Source organism: Neodiprion lecontei, chromosome 5, assembly GCF_021901455.1.
Source record: "Neodiprion lecontei isolate iyNeoLeco1 chromosome 5, iyNeoLeco1.1, whole genome shotgun sequence".
Lineage (NCBI taxonomy): Eukaryota > Metazoa > Arthropoda > Insecta > Hymenoptera > Diprionidae > Neodiprion > Neodiprion lecontei.
The window spans coordinates 207,146-224,550 of NC_060264.1; the positions used below are offsets into that span (position 1 = coordinate 207,146).

General features: G+C 40.6%; 1 protein-coding gene across 2 annotated transcripts; it reads left to right on the forward strand.

Moving 5' to 3' along the window:
* Nucleotides 1-1,871: 1,871 nt before the first annotated feature.
* Nucleotides 1,872-16,057, forward strand: LOC107220740 (cytochrome P450 4c3). Of its 2 annotated transcripts, none has more exons than XM_046741017.1 (8): nt 1,872-1,950; nt 9,535-9,732; nt 10,759-10,944; nt 13,340-13,409; nt 13,677-13,803; nt 13,916-14,155; nt 14,246-14,408; nt 14,653-16,057. In XM_046741017.1, the coding sequence occupies exons 1-8, from the start codon at nt 1,887-1,889 to the stop codon at nt 15,006-15,008; spliced, it is 1,404 nt and encodes a 467-aa protein (XP_046596973.1). In that variant the 5' UTR covers nt 1,872-1,886; the 3' UTR covers nt 15,009-16,057. The 2 variants fall into 2 exon arrangements, with proteins under 2 accessions (XP_046596973.1, XP_015514938.1); XM_015659452.2 differs by lacking the exon at nt 1,872-1,950 and adding an exon at nt 3,094-4,093.
* The last annotated feature ends 1,348 nt before the right edge of the window (nt 16,058-17,405 follow it).

Sequence of the window (17,405 nt, forward strand, 5' to 3'; positions counted from 1 at the left end):
CAATTAATTTCTTATACCTTTTTTCTTTATAAATCTCTTTGCGGTAAAAATCGATTACCGCACACTCCGGGAACTTTGTCAACCTATTATTGCATCAAGTTGAATCAGCGAATGTCCGATGGTAAAATTAAATGATTAAAAATTTATGCCTACACCGGTGAGATCGAATACGCGAGGAATCGGAAATTATCTACCTGTTATTGCAAGGTATCAATTACGCGTATTATATTGCCCAGGTATATTATTAATCTTACACAATATAATGCACGCGAGAATACAGAATTTGGGGAAGAAGTGCAACCTGAACAGGCCGTCGGTATTACGCAAGACGCGTATGCATACGATACGAGTTACGTAGCTTATTACGCACCTGGGCTAAATCTGGAAATATGCGCTGCAAGAATGGAGGGAAAAAAAGAGAAGAGAAAAATTAACGAAATAAAAAGAAATGAAAAAATGGTCGATATTATGCGACATTCCAGATCGTTACGAAATCATTGGCGGAGCCCTCGAAAATTACCGACAATGAGTTATATTATGGTAAAACGGTGTTTTCATTTCCATCGCGAGAATATAATAAAATATCACGTATACGCAGGTACGAAATACCCCGATTTGTCTATTAGCGATCATTTCAACGATCCTCAAAACGGATATCGTTCACCTTCCACTTTCAACGTACACGTACAGAACATATTATCATAATGTTCACCCCAAACGCCGGACGTACTTTTTAAACTACCAACAAATTAGTAAACATACGGGCGTGTAATTTGCAGTAAAAGGATTCCCGAGATTCCGGAGGTGTCCCGCGTCTCCTCAGCTATTTCTTAGTCACGTATCGACGCACGTACATGTGTACACATCTACCTACTCCTACGATATTCGGAGAAGAGGAGGCTCGGCGGGGCCGCGAGTACACCACGTGTCTCGGCGGCGTCTTGATCCCTCCCGCCCTTCCCCCCCCCTTCTTAAGGCAGACGGGACGAATGAAATTTGGGCAACGAGAAGAGCGGCGCGAGTCAATGGGATCGACGTATCCGCGCTGCACGTGTCGCCGAGGCCTAGTAGATAGGAGTTTACTCGCGCCGCTCGCGTTTACTTCTAAGGATCATGGGGTCAAGGTCACCATCTCGACTCGCCTCTTCCTCGTTCGTTTCTTTCTCTCCCTCTCTCTCTCTCTCTCTCTCTTTCTCTCTCGTTCTCTGTCTTGTTCTTGTTGTTTGTAATTTTATGCGACGCAAGGACTTCGGACGTCTAGGACGCCGAGATTTTTTCGACCCCGTTACATCCGCAAAAGGCGGCTCTCTCGGGATACTGTGTATGCATGTTTCGTGTCTATTACATATTTTCTACGTTCAGCAGACACACGCTGAGAATATTCGCCTTGAGCCACGAGGCGAGACACGAGCTGTTTTCTTTATATCATCGAGGAATTCCCGTAAATGTTCGTTGTCACTGACGAGACGGTTGCACTTTTGTTAACCAATATTTTTCTCTTCCTACTTTTCTTTGCGCAATTAACCCAAGTTGTACATGCCAATTGCCCGATGTCGTTAGAAAGTTATCGAAATATATGTATGATTTTTTATTATTCTGTTGTTTAATCGGTTGTTCCGATTAAAAATGCATCAAAGAATAATCAGAATCTTATCATACGCGTATTCTGTGTACGATCCCTCTGCAAGAATCTAACGGTATGTGAGTACAAATAAATCGAATGGAATTTTTGTATAAAGAAAAATTGCCAATAGTAAATACAGAATCATCGTGTATTTTTTTTTTTCTACCGTCTACAGAGAAACCAACTGTGCGGTGTATACGAACCAAACCGCACGATAAGTTCATCACGGATTCACCGAGTTTGCGGCAAGGGCACATTGCACATGTGTGAGGAGGCATGCACACAACGCTGCAGTTGCATCGCTGCAGCTTTGCGGTATGCAAAACGTGAGTACAGATGTTCGCACACACACGTACATAGTTGCATTATAGTAACTGACATGCCGTGAGATGGAGAGTCGAGAGGATCGCGAGAGGGGCTTCCGCTCTTATTATAAACTCTCTATTGAGAGCGAGAGAGAGAGAGAGAGAGAGACAGGGATGTATATGTACATGTATATGTGCGTAAGATTGCGCTTATATTTACATGGGTCACACAGATGCCTTACGTAACGATCAGGCACAACACAGCGCGTGTAACCTACACGTGTGTAATCCACGTTTGCTCTCCATCTCCTCGCTATCTCTCTTTCTCTCTCTTCTGAGGTTGTTCAACACGCGCTTAAATTTTCACGTTGAATATTAATGAGAGGAAAAGAAGAGAAAAATATTTTTCAAAAAGTCGTATGATAATTTGAAGGATGTTTAACCGGTAATGAGATAATTGGCAAATCGCAATCAATTATCCCCGTAATTGTATCGATCGACGGATGTTGCCAGAAACACCCGTACGTTGTAATTAAATATAAACCGTGATGCATAGAAATATAATGTTACACGTATGGAGGAATAAATAAATATTTACCATGGATATTTACGCTGGTCCACCGTACACGGATCGGGCAATGCATTTATGCGCCGTATGCACTGTACCTATGCGACATACGTGATATACTTATACACACGCCGGTGGTGGAAGAAGCGGTAGTGGTAGTGGTGGTAGTATGTAGTCGGTTGGCCAGAGCCAGAGCAGCCGGTGGTTGCTGGTAGGTATATAAGGGAGAGTCTTTCGCTCTGAGTGACCACTCCTTCTTCATGCGACGAGCAAGTTTCTCTCTCTCTTGAATGACAGAGCCGCGCGTGAAACAAACTCAAAGTGACGCTGTAATTGTATTGCGGGCGTAAGAGGAAGAAAATACAACAAGAAAACACCCATATTTCAAACAAATTTTAACAACGGTTCGATTTCGCAGACCTCGTCGACGCGTCATTACTCGCTTATGTCGTTACTTCGTTATCTCTTTACTATTCGATTCTGTATGTTTGCAAGAAGATATAACACGTGTGTTCGCCGATTATAAGAAGAAGAATTGGGAGAAGAAGAGAAGAGAAAATGAATAGGATGACCGGATGAGGTGTTTTGCATTTTCACGAAAAGCATTTTTAATCCGTCATTTTACAATTGTTTCACTAAATGTTCAACAAAATTCACTCGTACGCATCGATATAACGTATGATCACGAATCGTCGTGCTGCATTTACAAATCGATAGGTTGTTACCGTTTTACTTGTTCATCTTTTTTTTTTTATTTTATTTATTTCCAAGCACTCAGCGCGATTTTCTGCACAATTTAAAAAGACTGAACATTTACTGGAGATGAATTGAAAAACATAAATTCCATTATCGTGTACGACAATTATAAATAACCCTATTCACGTGACGGAAGAATCGCAGGATATAAAAACGAAGAGGAAGAAAATTGAATTAAAAACAACTTAAAGAGCAAAATCAAAATAAACATTCGCACGTGGATATATTACGATATTATTTCACGTATAGATATAAATGTGCGCGTCTACGATTTATTACGTACGAAGTGTTGTACTATGTATACATTCTGCGTGAAACAATTGCTGTGCAGCTCGGTATCTGTAATCGCAATCAATGTAACGTCATTTAAAGTTTAACGCATAACGGACGAAAATTGTAAATACGTAATAACTCGTAAGAAGAAGGAGAAGAAGAAGGGGAGGAAGAACCGGGAAAGGCAGAAAAAAAAATCTTGGTGAAAAACGCGAATACTTTTTTATAACGGTACAAAAAAGTAAATAAAACCTAAACATGAAAAGATCGTAATTTAATTTGCGGAAAGTAAAATAAAGAAAAATCGAATTTGACGCGAAGCGTTTTCGTCCACACTATCCCGATATAATAGACTATAGACTACAACAGACGCGATGTCGATAGCCGGATCATTGGTGGGAGGTGGCGTCACGCCGGTAACAATTTTTCTCAGCTTCGTAGTCCTCGTAGTTTCTTTACTGATCTTAGTACGTAGAGGAAGGTTCGTCTATGCGCTTCGTAACGTACCGTCGCCGCCGGCTCTTCCATTCATCGGTAACGCATTTCAACTCAACTGTCCTCAAGAAGGTGAGAAAATCATTTTTACTCTCAAGATAAAATTTCCTACATTCGTACTTTACGGGCAATAAATAAAAGTGGAGATTGCGTCGATTATTGTTATTGTCAAGAATTGGGAAAAAGGATTTCTTTTCAGAAGAAACAATATCAATTCTAGTATGAAATGCGTGAAATCGCATAATATGATCAACGTAGAAGACAATGTAATCCTCGTACGTTGGTTGATTATTTATCGTTATATTTGACCGACTAGATGGAACAAATGCGCAAAACGAGGTAGATGGTGGAAAGGGCTCGATTATCAGCTTAACCAACAATTTCGTTTAACTTCGTCGTTACTTTTCTTTCTATTTTTACGTAAAGAAGGAGCTCATTATCTCTCCATAATGAATATGAATTACTTACCCAGGGATGACGATAATTAATCGTACCAATAAGTGTCGTTGATAGTACGAAATGAAAAAAATGCCAATCGGAAAGAGAGAGAAAAAATACGACAAAGGAAGAAGGAAAAACCGTAGATATATTTTTATCTTGAAATCGAATTAGTAATTGAAATATCAACAGTATGCATTAATTAAGGCAGCTAAACGATGCTGCTGCACCGCGGGAGAGAAACTTGATTACCGCCTCGCGTCTCACCATTATACATATATTTATAGATTACCTTTTAGCGGATCACGTATGCAATGTACATACCAGACGAATGTATGTATCTACAATATTATAGCTTCGCGCCCCCACGCGTGCCATCAAAGTATCTCGTCGGCCTTGCAGCAGCAGCAGCAACAGCAGCAGTGACTGTAAAACGAGCGATAATTGCCGAGTATATTATAATATTATCGAATAATTTATTTATATATATATATATATATACACATATTTATGCCGAATTTCATTGGTTGCATTGGTGTGATTAGTAGGTATGTTACACACATATATATAGCTATTTTTATAACGATGTCGTCTTATGTCACTGACACACACGTGGCTATCTCAAGATATGAGAATCTACCTATATACATAGGTATAGATATTTATATCTGTATATCATGTGTGTACGTGGAAAGATACACGCAGAGTCGAAACATTGAAGTCGGAACTGTTCGAAATTTGAATTATTGACGATCTGTTGATAATTCCTCTAAGGATTCATATTGCCTAGGCAATGGGTTTACGTTCTTTAAGAGTTATTTTCCAGAACCAATTGTCGTGAATCGTTGAAATTACTTTCGCATTTATATTGCGGGCTATCTTGCATTTTGCGGAAGGTAATAAAAATCAAGTTTTCGCGCCTATCAAGGGATTGCAAATAACAAGAAAAAAAAAAGAAAACAAAATCTCGAATCTAAAAAGCCTGTCTAAGAGAGAAGCGCGGATTCTCTAAAGTGCGCTTTTAAAATTTGTACTCCGCACGTCGTCAAATCATGTCTGGGTGTTTTTACACTGAACGTGACATAACGATATAGATACGGGTGTTGGTGCATTATATTGTGTGCAAAATTATGTAACGCGACGTATCGACAAGTGTATACGTAATTACGGTCAGTGCATGTGCGTGCAGTATCATGTATGTAATAATAAGGAAGGCTGTGAGCCGATTAGATTACCCGTTGCACGATGGACGGTAATTACGAGAATCTCGTCATACGTTTAGCTCGCTCAGCGTTCTCGCAACACCGAGACTCTTTGAAATCAGCGATTGCTCGGAATTCAGGAAATGATCGCATAATTTTATTACAATGAGTTCCTTTCGTCTCCGCATCCACAGCAACGGGTCAAACTACCGACTCTTAATACGCCTCGTTACCGCCGGCGGGAATAAATATTAATCGTCGGCACGTGCAGGAATTTGGGCAGTTGGCATCGCGATCGGTACTCTCGGTTTGGCGGAATTGCAAGGGGACAAAAAAAAAGAAAAAGTAGGAAAAAAATCCCTCAAATTTCACAAGCAGGCAAAGAGCGTGACGGGGTTCCTTGCGAAAATCGATCTATAGATCGCGCATGAATCAGGCGATAGTCGCACACTGTTGTGCAACTACTGCTCCTCGGATATAACTAGGGATCGTAGGATTATTTTAACAAATTCTTTATTCACCGGATGTGTATACCTACGCAAAGAGAACGTCCAAATCTTGGGGTCGGAATTCAATTGCAAATTCAACGACCAGGCCTGCATGATGGAGTACACGGAAAAAAAAATTCAGCTCGTGGAACTAAATATTAGATAGTTACTTGTAAACAGTTCGTCGAACTAAACGTTCTGTTATTGGAAGAGCACTGCATGGTTCGTATAACTGACTGTTAGTCAGCTGTCATAGCTGTACGTTGTTCAGCTCTCTCAGCTAAACAGCTTCGTTCGAAGAGCTAGACCAGAATTTTTCGGCTCCGCTCACAGCGCTTATTATTAAATAGTACAATTATATTGCTATTAGTATTATTTTTCATCATTATTATCATTATTTATTCAGTGTCATTTACATATTTGAATGGAGTATTTAAACAATTATCTATCAACTGTATTGAAATCATACTCATGAAATTTTAAGGTTATGAAATATGTCAACGCACCAGAGCACAGCGCAACTTACAGCTCTTAGAGCAAAACCATTCAGCTGTGAGAGCTGAACAACTTGCAGCTATCAGAGCTGACTAATATATAGTTGCTGTAACTACAAGATAGACCGTAGAGTGCGTATAGTTACTGGAGCTGTAGAATACAGCTCGCCGAACAGAATTTTTTTTTCCGTGTACCGAGGAAGCAAATGGAGTTGTTTGAAGGTTATCCTACGAATAGAATGAATCGAAGGTAAATACGTGTCGTGCATTATGTAGAGAAACGCTTGAAATTCACGAGAATATTTTCGGATATTTCTTATATTCTATCAAATTTCTCATGAAATCTGCGAGTAACACTACATACGTGTATAATTTGATGGACAGTAAAAAAAGCGTTTGCCGATACTCGCAGGAATGTTGATTTTGAAATGTGTAAAAAACTTGGTTAAAATCTTTCGTATATTAATGGCCACATGTGCGTCCTGATTTTTCTCGATTAATTGTCTTCACCTAAAGTTCGACAACGCCTGCTGCACGTTTCCCGACGAACAAATTCCACGCGGTTTTTATTGCATGAACGGTAATAAAAATTCCCCGGTCTATTTCAGCGCGTGGAAAGTGGGTCTTGCACGGGTATTGTGTGCAATGGAGCAATGAGAAGCTAGCGTCTGGGGTATATAATAATTTTGTACCGTCCTGCATCTGCTGCACTTGGGTCTCCTCGGCAAGACGGGTTCACTTGCACGCGTGATACATGCGGCGTGTCCTATCACCCCGTGACCCAAATTAATCGCAAGTTGAATTAATTCAGGGCAATTTATTCCCAATACACGAGTCGCGAACCGCGATTCGCCGTTTTCACTCCGTACTCTAAATTTGCACGCTCTCATTCTCTGCATAATTTTTCTGCATACTCCACGTTGCGTAATATTTCCCACATTGCGCGATACCCCGGGCATTATTTTCGGCAGCTGACGTGGCTCCAGATCTGGAATGCGAATTCTTTGCGCCGGAAGTTTTCCGTGAAACTCAACGCACAACGCCTGCGGATAGGCAATCGGAGTTGGGTTACGAATGCGCCGAGTGCGGAAGCGTGTTCGGTTGCCTATCCGCTGGCGGCGAGCGGTGAGTTTCACGGAAAACTCCCGGTATACACCATAGAAACAACAAGTCAACGATGCTGTTTAAGTTATTTTCTATTTCGCACCTCTGCCGAGGCTTGAAAAATTTTCTATACGATTAATACCGTTAAAACTGAATCGTTTCATTGAGATGCGAGGTGCCTTAGATGAGTTCCGAGCTCTGCGTATGCGGTGATCTCAATTCGTCGCTACAGCAGCGCGTGCAGACGTTGCACAGTTAAGTCAGGAGTCGGATTCAAGAGGCGTTTAACGTTGACACTAATTTGTTTAATGAAATATGCTGCACTTGCCTGATCGAGTCCGCTGAGTTCGCTGTAGAAGAGAGTTGCGATTGAGTAATAAAGCTTGTAGGTACGGTATACCTAATCAACATTAAAATGGCACTTGGCAGATATTAATTCCGACGATTATTGACGAGACTTTGGTCTCCTTCTGTATCAACGGAATAATTGCAATCGAATTGCATTTTCGAATTTATTTATAAATATGCCTATGGTGAAAAAAAAAATGTGTAAACGGAGAATCGCCCCTTCTTTTCTCGTCGTTTACTTTACGCGTCGCAGCATTTTTCTGCGACCTCGTTTATGACAATAGGACATTCATACAGGATTCGGAATTATATAAGAATTGGGTCGTTTCTCTCCCGCCTGGAGATTGGGATCTTTTTTATTCTTTCTTTCCTTCCTTCTTTCTTTCCTTCTTTCTTTATTTATTTTCTGCAGCGGCGTCCTTCGGGCGCATCTCGCCGCTCCTCGAGGCCGCCGTGCAGAAATCGCATGTCGAAGGTTACTGCCTCTGTCATGCATCGCCGAGAATTCTATGTATATAGGTAGGTATGTACAGTCGTTATACCGAGGCCGACGACTTTTCGCACAGACAGGTAGATTATTGCACACACGCGTCGACGTGACTGTTTGCTTTTAAAAATTATCTCTCCTCGAATTTTTCTCGCATTCCTTGCTGCGTCGATTTGCTATTTACGTAGTTTCATGCACTCCTTATATGTTATACGTACGAGCTATAACCGCGGTCAATGCACTTCTCGCTTCGATATCACTGATTGTTTATTTTCGTCATCTTTAATCGCGAGTCCTCTGCATTTTTCAGATTCATAAATCCAAATAAATCAGCTCACTATCGTCCACTAATCACGTACTTATAATTTTATGCGACGCGACGGGTAGGTATATTAAATTATAGGTCAAAGATAATCGGGTTTTACTTGAAAACTGATATAAGTATACGCGAAATTGCGCAAAAGTTTTTTCCAGCGGTATGGGTGCAGGCGTCCGGGCAAACATGCAGCATTTTATCTATAAGTCGTCTTCACAATGCAGAACGTTGACATCGTTAAATGAGTTACATGTATTTAAAGCATGTCTCGAAAACGCCCGTCTACATTTTTTTAAAAATCAACTTCAATATTTCCCCTGACGCCAATTCTTTTTGTAAAAAGTAAAAACTGTTTGTTTTTCCCAACGAAAACTCGTACGATCCGCGACATGAAAGTAAATTTTATCAACTTCTTGTGCGATGATGTGTTGCCAAGGCCAGCAGTCCTTCGTACATTTTAAGTTTATTTGGCTTTCTTTCGTTCTTTTTTTTTTTTTCCTCTTTCGACAGTTTTTAAAACTCGACCAACGATCTTAACAATCCTTTTTGAATTCCATTTTAATCCTCTTGGTCACTTGTTTCATATCCTGTAAAATTTCAAACGATTAATGTTTCTTTCGATTTTTCGTTTTTCAGACTTCTTTCGCAAGCTGTTGTCATGGAGCGAAAAATATGGAGATATTTTTCTGGTTTGGGTCGGCATGCGGCCGTTCATATGGCTTTATCGGGTAGAATCCGTTCAGCCCATACTAAGCAGCACTGTACACATCGATAAAAGCATCGAGTATCGGTACCTCAGCGATTGGCTGGGCACTGGCCTCGTCACCAGTGACGGTAAGTCGCTATCCGCAATTATTCGACACTTTATTCAGCTCACTGTTCGCAAATTATTTTTCAATCAGGACGGTGTAGAATCGGTGCGTTCTAAGTTGCTTTTACCGCCGGATTTTTATTTTCAATCCAATAAGGAAACAGAAGATAGAACCTATATGTGAAACGAAACAAAGAATTGCGAGCAAACTAAAACGAAAGCAAAAAAGTGATCGCCGCCTTCGAAAGTTGTTGAAGAATGTTTTTTTGCCATTCTGTTTTTTTTTTATGCCTTTCATGCTTTAATTGTTATGTACAAGATATTTTTGGCGAGTTGGCGCCAGTCCGCGGCTACTTTCCTTTTTGTCTTCTAAATTTTTTTCTTTCAATAGTAACGTTCGAATTGGCGCCAGCTGACGTACATATACGAAGTATTGCGTTGGTTTGGAAATGAATAAGTGGAAAATAGATCTGGCTGGAAATTTGAAAACGCTGAAGTAAAGTTAATGTGGAATATTCCATGATTGAAATCATTGCCGTTAAATCTTGGTCGGTTTATTAATACGCTTAAGACGTGAGGTTCAAAACGTCAGAATATTCGTTCCGTTAACTTTGTAAGCAGTCTTGATTTTGACATGAAACTTCGGCATTGATTCAGTTTTTACGGAAAATTATTATTTTAAGGAAAAGTAAACTTTTATCACTCGCTTAAATGCCGCAGATGAAGCGTCGAAGCCGCAAAATCTGACCCATCTCAAATTGGCATCGCAATATTATTATAGCGTAGGAATTTTTGTTAGTAATTTGCTTTTCTGCCGGTGCGGCTTGTTACTGCTCCCGAACTGATGATGGATAATTTAAGTTCGTTAAACTCTGTTGGCTTGTTGCCAGAAACCGGGATATACCTATATGCGTAAGGAGAATTGGACGGAGATATTTAGAATACCTGGACATCACGTACATACCCAACTTTTTTGACGATTTTAGCTTCGAGTTTGCTAAGTTTAGCCCGTTTTTTCTTCTTCTTCTCATTTGTTCGTTTAAACTCAGGTGAAAAATGGCATGCCCGAAGGAAACTTTTGACCTCGAGCTTCCACAATGGTGTGATAGAGAAGTATCTTGGCAGTTCAATCCGAGAAGCCAACGTCCTCGTCTCCCGACTCAGAGCCGAGATTGGAAAACCAGAATTCGACGTTGTTCCCTACGCTAAACTTGCTGCCCTCGATGTGATATGCGGTAAGTAAGTCGTGAAACCAATATGACGAAAAGTAAAAGTGGAGCGAAAGCTACGAGTGCACAAAAATTCATTCCGACGATCAGTTTACAAATTATACAACGTTTGCATGTGGTAAGAAACGACTTTTCACTCTAACCGCAAATAACGAGATTGATTGATGCGTTTTTCCTAATTTCACCGGTCGCGAGATGCTCTTAAAATCTGCCTATTTTTCCTCCTGCTTTTGTTTAACCGGACTTTTTTCCTCCTCGTTCGAAGGGATTTCCTTGAATCCCTTCTAACTGTGAGGGACAAAACGCTGGCGTCAGATTTCGAGGGTTCGGGGGACATCCGCTCCTTTCGAAATCTCCGTACCCTCTTACTCCGGTTTTTGTCCTTTTTACGCTCTTCCTGGCACCTTCTAATCACGTTTGCTGAGTATCCCAATTCCCGCCATAAACGAGTACCGGGAACATCCCTGAAATTCAGAATTTTTATCGTAAGGCTTCAGAATTTGCAAATTTCCTTTCACATCTCCGTCTCAATTTCCTACGCCACGGTCTTGTTTATTTTCTCAATTTATACCGTCGCACGATGCGTAACATTTTTCTCGAATTGACCTGTGAAAAATTCGATCATTCGCGCCCAAGGTTACAGCGTTTTGTTATCGTGGTTCAACCTCAATCGCAATGGCAAATGTAACCTGGTGCGTTAAAATCACGTGTTCACACGTGACACGTTTTCGGCAACGAATTGCAATTATTATTTTTTCTTAGTAAATTACAAACCGAGTCAAGGATCGATTATTTCGTAAGCTGCTCGATTGAGCTGGCTATACATGCATGTGCGTTACATGATTCAACGATAAAGGCTGTCTTAACCTTTACCGCTTTCTGCCACCTTTTTTTTTGTGTACCCAGATAGAGAAATTGCATTCAGAGTACGCAATGCTTAATCACCATCGTTCATCCTACTACTTCTGAATGTTTCATTCGATTTTATTTTTGCGTTTTAATATCGAGAAGCACAATGTTCAATCTCGATCTCATCAAGTAGTAGTACCATGGAGGAGGTTGAATCTGGGTTGGCATGCTCCGTTTCAAAAAATTTTTCTGGACTTCTTTGCCGACCACCGAGTGTTTCGGCCTGGCCAAGTAACTGATCCTGGAACTACAGGGTGCATAAACGACCGCGTGCCTTCTAGCAGGACGTAGCGTTCTTGTTTTCCGTGGTGTCGCCAATTCAAGTATTCTCTGGGTGGCTGTAAAAATGGAAAAATGAATCGTCATATAGGAAGCCCCAGAAAATCGCGAAGGCCTCTGCCGAGTTCATTTTCGACTATTATACTACTGTGTTTTCTCCCACTCACCAACTGCCCTCAGAGCACTCGGAGCGATGTAACCCGGAGGCTGTGCAGTCGGCACGTAAAAGGTCTTGGGTCTTGAAAGCTCGCTGAAACGTTCACTGATTCTTGAATGGGTACGAGCCGCTGGAAGCGAAGCACGCGATGCCTCGATTTGGCACCGATCTGCCTTACTCGCGGTTGTTTTTGGCTGCGCAAGTCTGTTGGTCCTTTCGGTTATCTCGTAAAGGAGCGCCGACCTCTTTACCTGATTTATTCAAATCCAAGTTACAAGGCGGTTCCAGCGCCGATGAAGTTCCACTTTTAACCAATCACGAGTGATACTCACCCCGTTCGCATCTAGATTTCGCGCTTCTTGTTTGAGCTTCCTGCACTTTGGAGTGGCAAGAAAAGTCATTCGGGAAATTCTTGTGAACAAATTCCTCGTACTCCTCTTACACTGCTGATCGTGAGACCCGATCGTCTGCTGCAAAAGGCGACAAGTAAGGTTGTTATTGTGGGCCTTTCTAGGTGTGAACTGTTCCCATTTTTATGATCTCGCCGAGGTGTAGAAGTACATTTTTCCATTACATCGCTTACTTCTATTTCCGAGTTCCAGTTTATAGAGATTTGCCCAGTTCCAGGATCTCTGTATCGATTAGCGATTGATTCGACCGAATCGCTCGACCCCCACCGGCGAGTTGTAGTCATCAGGGTAGCCATTGTGGTATTTTTACTTCAGGCAGGTCGTCTTTGTCTGTATTCAGAATCAGTCACGTCTTCGGAATTGTATTTTTTTCTGTGTTATTCGTAATAGATTTTACTGTTTTTTTTCTATCGAGTTATTGGTACTTGTACAATTTGAAAAATAGTTTACTGCTACATATACACCATTTTGTTTGCGGAACTGATGATTTGACTGATGGTGGCAAAAAGTATGACAATGATCTGAAGTTCGCTGAAAAATTGTTCAACTTGTATTCAGGAGCTACAAGTTTATCTTCTGTTATCGATAGGCATCGATTCTCCGTTTAGAATTGAAATGAAGGATCCTTTTTGTTTGTATCTTACAGACACTGCCATGGGATATCACATGAACGCTCAAACGAACTGTGGAAACGAATATGTACTGGCAGTTGACAAGTGAGTCGAACCCTGTATATGTATAGAAGTATATCAAGTTATTTCGTGGAAATGTACCATGCATAATTTAACAAAGGTGAATTCACTTGAATTTATGCAATTCAGGACACAAAATATATGCTGAATTGCATAAGTGCAGGCGGATATGCCCCAAGTTATATCGCGCATCGGAAATTTCTAAGAAATAACCCTACCGATGATATTGAGTATCGTGCAAATCGATGAATGGAAATTGATGGTATAAAAATGATAATATCGCCCTTTCAGGATGACATCGATCGTTCAGAAAAGGTTCATCACGTTCTGGGCCCATCCTGATATTCTATTCAACAGAACTTCGTGGGCAACCGAACAGCAGGCTGCATTGGAAGTGATTCACAATTTCACCAACAAGGTATGAGAAAAGAAAACACATGATTAGATGTCGTTCTTTACGCCTTGACGTTCGTTCAAGTGAGGATATATATTTATGATTTATGTTACGTACATTTTTGGACCGCTCGCAGGTGATAGCTGAAAGAAAGGCGGAGTGGAAATTGAAGCACGATGGTAACTTCAACGAGACGCCAAGGAAAAGACAAGCCCTGCTCGATCATCTCCTCGAAGTATCACAGTGTGGAAATACCCTTCTGACCGACGAAGACATCCGCGAAGAGGTGAACACATTCATGTTTGCTGGACACGACACTGTTGCCACCAGCGTATCCTGGATCCTTTACGCCCTCGGAAGACATCCGAAGTATCAGGTGAGCATCGAGTACTGTTCATTATTTCAGTATCATCAATCATACGGGATTTCACAAAACCGTTTTACGACGCTGATTATTGATTTGCAGAAAAAAATACTACAAGAATATCGAAGCGTTATTGGATGCAACGAAATCACCATGGACGGTCTGAAAAAACTCGAGTTTCTCGATGCTTGCATGAAAGAATCCTGGAGACTCTATCCAGCTGTGCCTCTCATAGCGAGACAGATATACAGCCCCATCAAAATAAGTACGTACGACTTACAGCTTATTACTTTATAATGGTCAAAGACCAATTTTTTACTTTGTAAGCTATAACTCGATTTTTGGTCAACCTACTTCGAGATATTTATTCTGCCAAATTCGGGCTGACGGAGATCTATAAACTTTCTAAGTTTGCAGTTTTGAGGTCTTTTCCCAAACATCACTCTTTTGTGAGAAGAAGCTTCTTGCCACTACAGAGTTGATTTATATTTGTTACATCTGTATTGCAGTGAAAACGGAAGTCCCAACAGGTTCTACGGTTCTAGTTAACACGTACATCCTTCATCGAGATCCACGTCATTTTCCACGACCAGAAGTATTCTATCCAGAGCGTTTCTTATCTCAAAATGCTAAGCCGCAGCCGTTTACGTTCGTCCCGTTCAGTGCCGGTTCACGGAATTGTATAGGATGGAAATTTGCGCAGATGGAAGTGAAGGTTTTCATTTTGTCGGTCCTCAAGGCGTTCGAAGTACGGGCCGTAGAGGATGAGGAACAGCTTCGACTTGTTTCCGAGCTCGTACTTGTGAACAGAAACGGAGTTCGTCTGACTATTATGCCAAGGAATTACGACGGGATGTGCCAATGAGTGACGTTTCTTGATAAATATTTTGTTGTGAATGACTGAAATCTCATTTCAGAAGTATCATGGATATATGCACAGTGCAATTTCACCATGACATTCTTTGTTAGAATAGTTTGTGATTTTCTCTCATTTTCATTCTTGTCATAGGGTTTGACGCGAGCAAATGCGTCAATAACATATATGAAAAGATTTCAATCTTGAATTGTGTACGTGACCTGTTGTAAGATATATCGATTGGTTAAACTATGTGTCCCATACATCATAGTGGTAGGACCGAGAAATTGATAGCAATGAACAAAATAGACAATTTTTGAAAAACCATTTTTGTTCCAAGTGTGAATGCGGTAGTGAATAGGAGAATAAGAAAATTAGATATATTTTAGACAGTGCTGGATAGAAGCAATAATACGACCAAAGAAAATTCAATTAAGAACCGATTATGTTCGTTTCGGGTACTCTGACAATAAGACTATGAAAATATCTAGATTAAACGTCACGGATATCTACACATAGCTATATTAGTTAATGGCAACCAGTTATAAGCGTAAGAATGGAGGATTGACTTCGCTCTGTTATTCATATTAGGTTAAGGACATTTTTAGAAACTAACACAGTTACATATTTGTACTATAACGTTGTCGTAAGAAGATATATTTAGCACCTAGTCATTGGAATATGTATGGAGAGAGAAATTGGGTGCTATGAAAATAGTGGAATTTCACTTTTCAACACGTTGATATAATAAATACTTACATACCGACTCGAAAAATGACGATAAGGTGTGATTCTACATGGCAGCATTGATACATGGTACTGCAGTTGCGAAACAAGATGCATGCACCGAATAACTTGGAGATGTATGACGCTCCCTAACGTATCATATTAATTGAAATCTATTACCGAGGGTCTCTTTTCCAAATAATTGACGTGGGAGACGGAAAGTGAATATATTGCTGAAACAGATAATATTGAGGAAAAGAACGGCCGTTTCATCGGGGTTAATCGGTATTATTATTATTATCCGAATGATTCAATAAATTATGAATGACGAATGACTGTCCATTGTCGTTTTCTCTAGCGTAGAATTACTTCGATGTATAATTGAGATAAGTTTAGTCGTTTTTCCAGATCTGATAACACTCGATTGGAAATATTAAAGGTGGTCTTCTGCCTTGTCTATTATCGGTTCTGAGTGCCAAAAGTTTTTCCACTAAGAATCGGACGAATAAAGTGCCACAAAGCTTATTGTTGATCTCAGAAATGCGAAAAGGACAGGTAGAACTGCGTAGAACAAACACATAAGTAGATGTAGAGTTATTTCTTAGTATGTTGACTCGTTGCTCAGTGAGCCTACACATGACGTGTAATCAATTCCTCTCGCAAAATTACGTCGGAATAGTCCATCAAAGAATTTATTCCGGCACTTTTCTAAATCGCGAAAATTTTCGCCAAAAATGCAAAGGGGTTAGCCTTACTTTTTTTTGGGCAAAAAACTTTTGGTCTCAGATTCGATTTGGATGACCCTTTCTTGACTAATTGGACCCCCAGGAACTCAGAAAACGTAGCAAAAACAGCGTTGGACCAACACGAGAGAAGTGACGACGTAAAGATGACCAGCTGAAAAACGTGAAAAAAACAGGTTCTGGTTTTTTGCCTGTAACTTTTGATTCGTTGCTCGCAGCGTGTTGGGACTGCGCCCAGTCTATTTCTCTTGCAGAATTACGTAGCAATAGTGCATCAAAGAATTTATTCCGGCACTTTTCAAAATCGCGAAAATTATCGCCAAAAACGCGAAGGGGTTAGCCTTACTTTTTTTTTAGGCAAAAAACTTTTGGTCTCAGATTCGATTTGAATGACCCTTTCCTGACTAATTGGACCCCCAGGAACTCAGAAAACATAGCGAAAATAGCGTGGGATCAACAGGACAGAAATTACGAAGGAAAAAGCACCTGCTGAAGAATGTCGAAAACACAGGGTCTCGTTTTTTGGCTATAACTTTTGATGCGTTGATCGCAGCGTATTGAGACTGCGCTCAATCGATTTCTCTCGCGAAATTACGTTGGAATAGTGCCAGAAAGAATTTATTCCAGCTCTTTTCAAAATCGCGAAAATTTTCGCCAAAAACACAAAGGGGTTAGCCTTACTTTTTTTTTGGGCAAAAAACTTTTCGTCTCAGATTCGATTTAAATGACCCTTATCTGACTAATTGGACCCTCAGGAACTCAGAAAACGCAGCCAAAGGAGCGTGGGATCAACAGGAGAGAAGTTACGAAGGAAAAAGGACCTGCTGAAGAATGTCTTGAAAAAAGGTTCTCGTTTTTTGGCTGTAACTTTTGATGCGTTAATCGCAGCGTATTGAGACTGCGCCCAGTCGATTTCTCTCGCAAAATTACGTAGCGA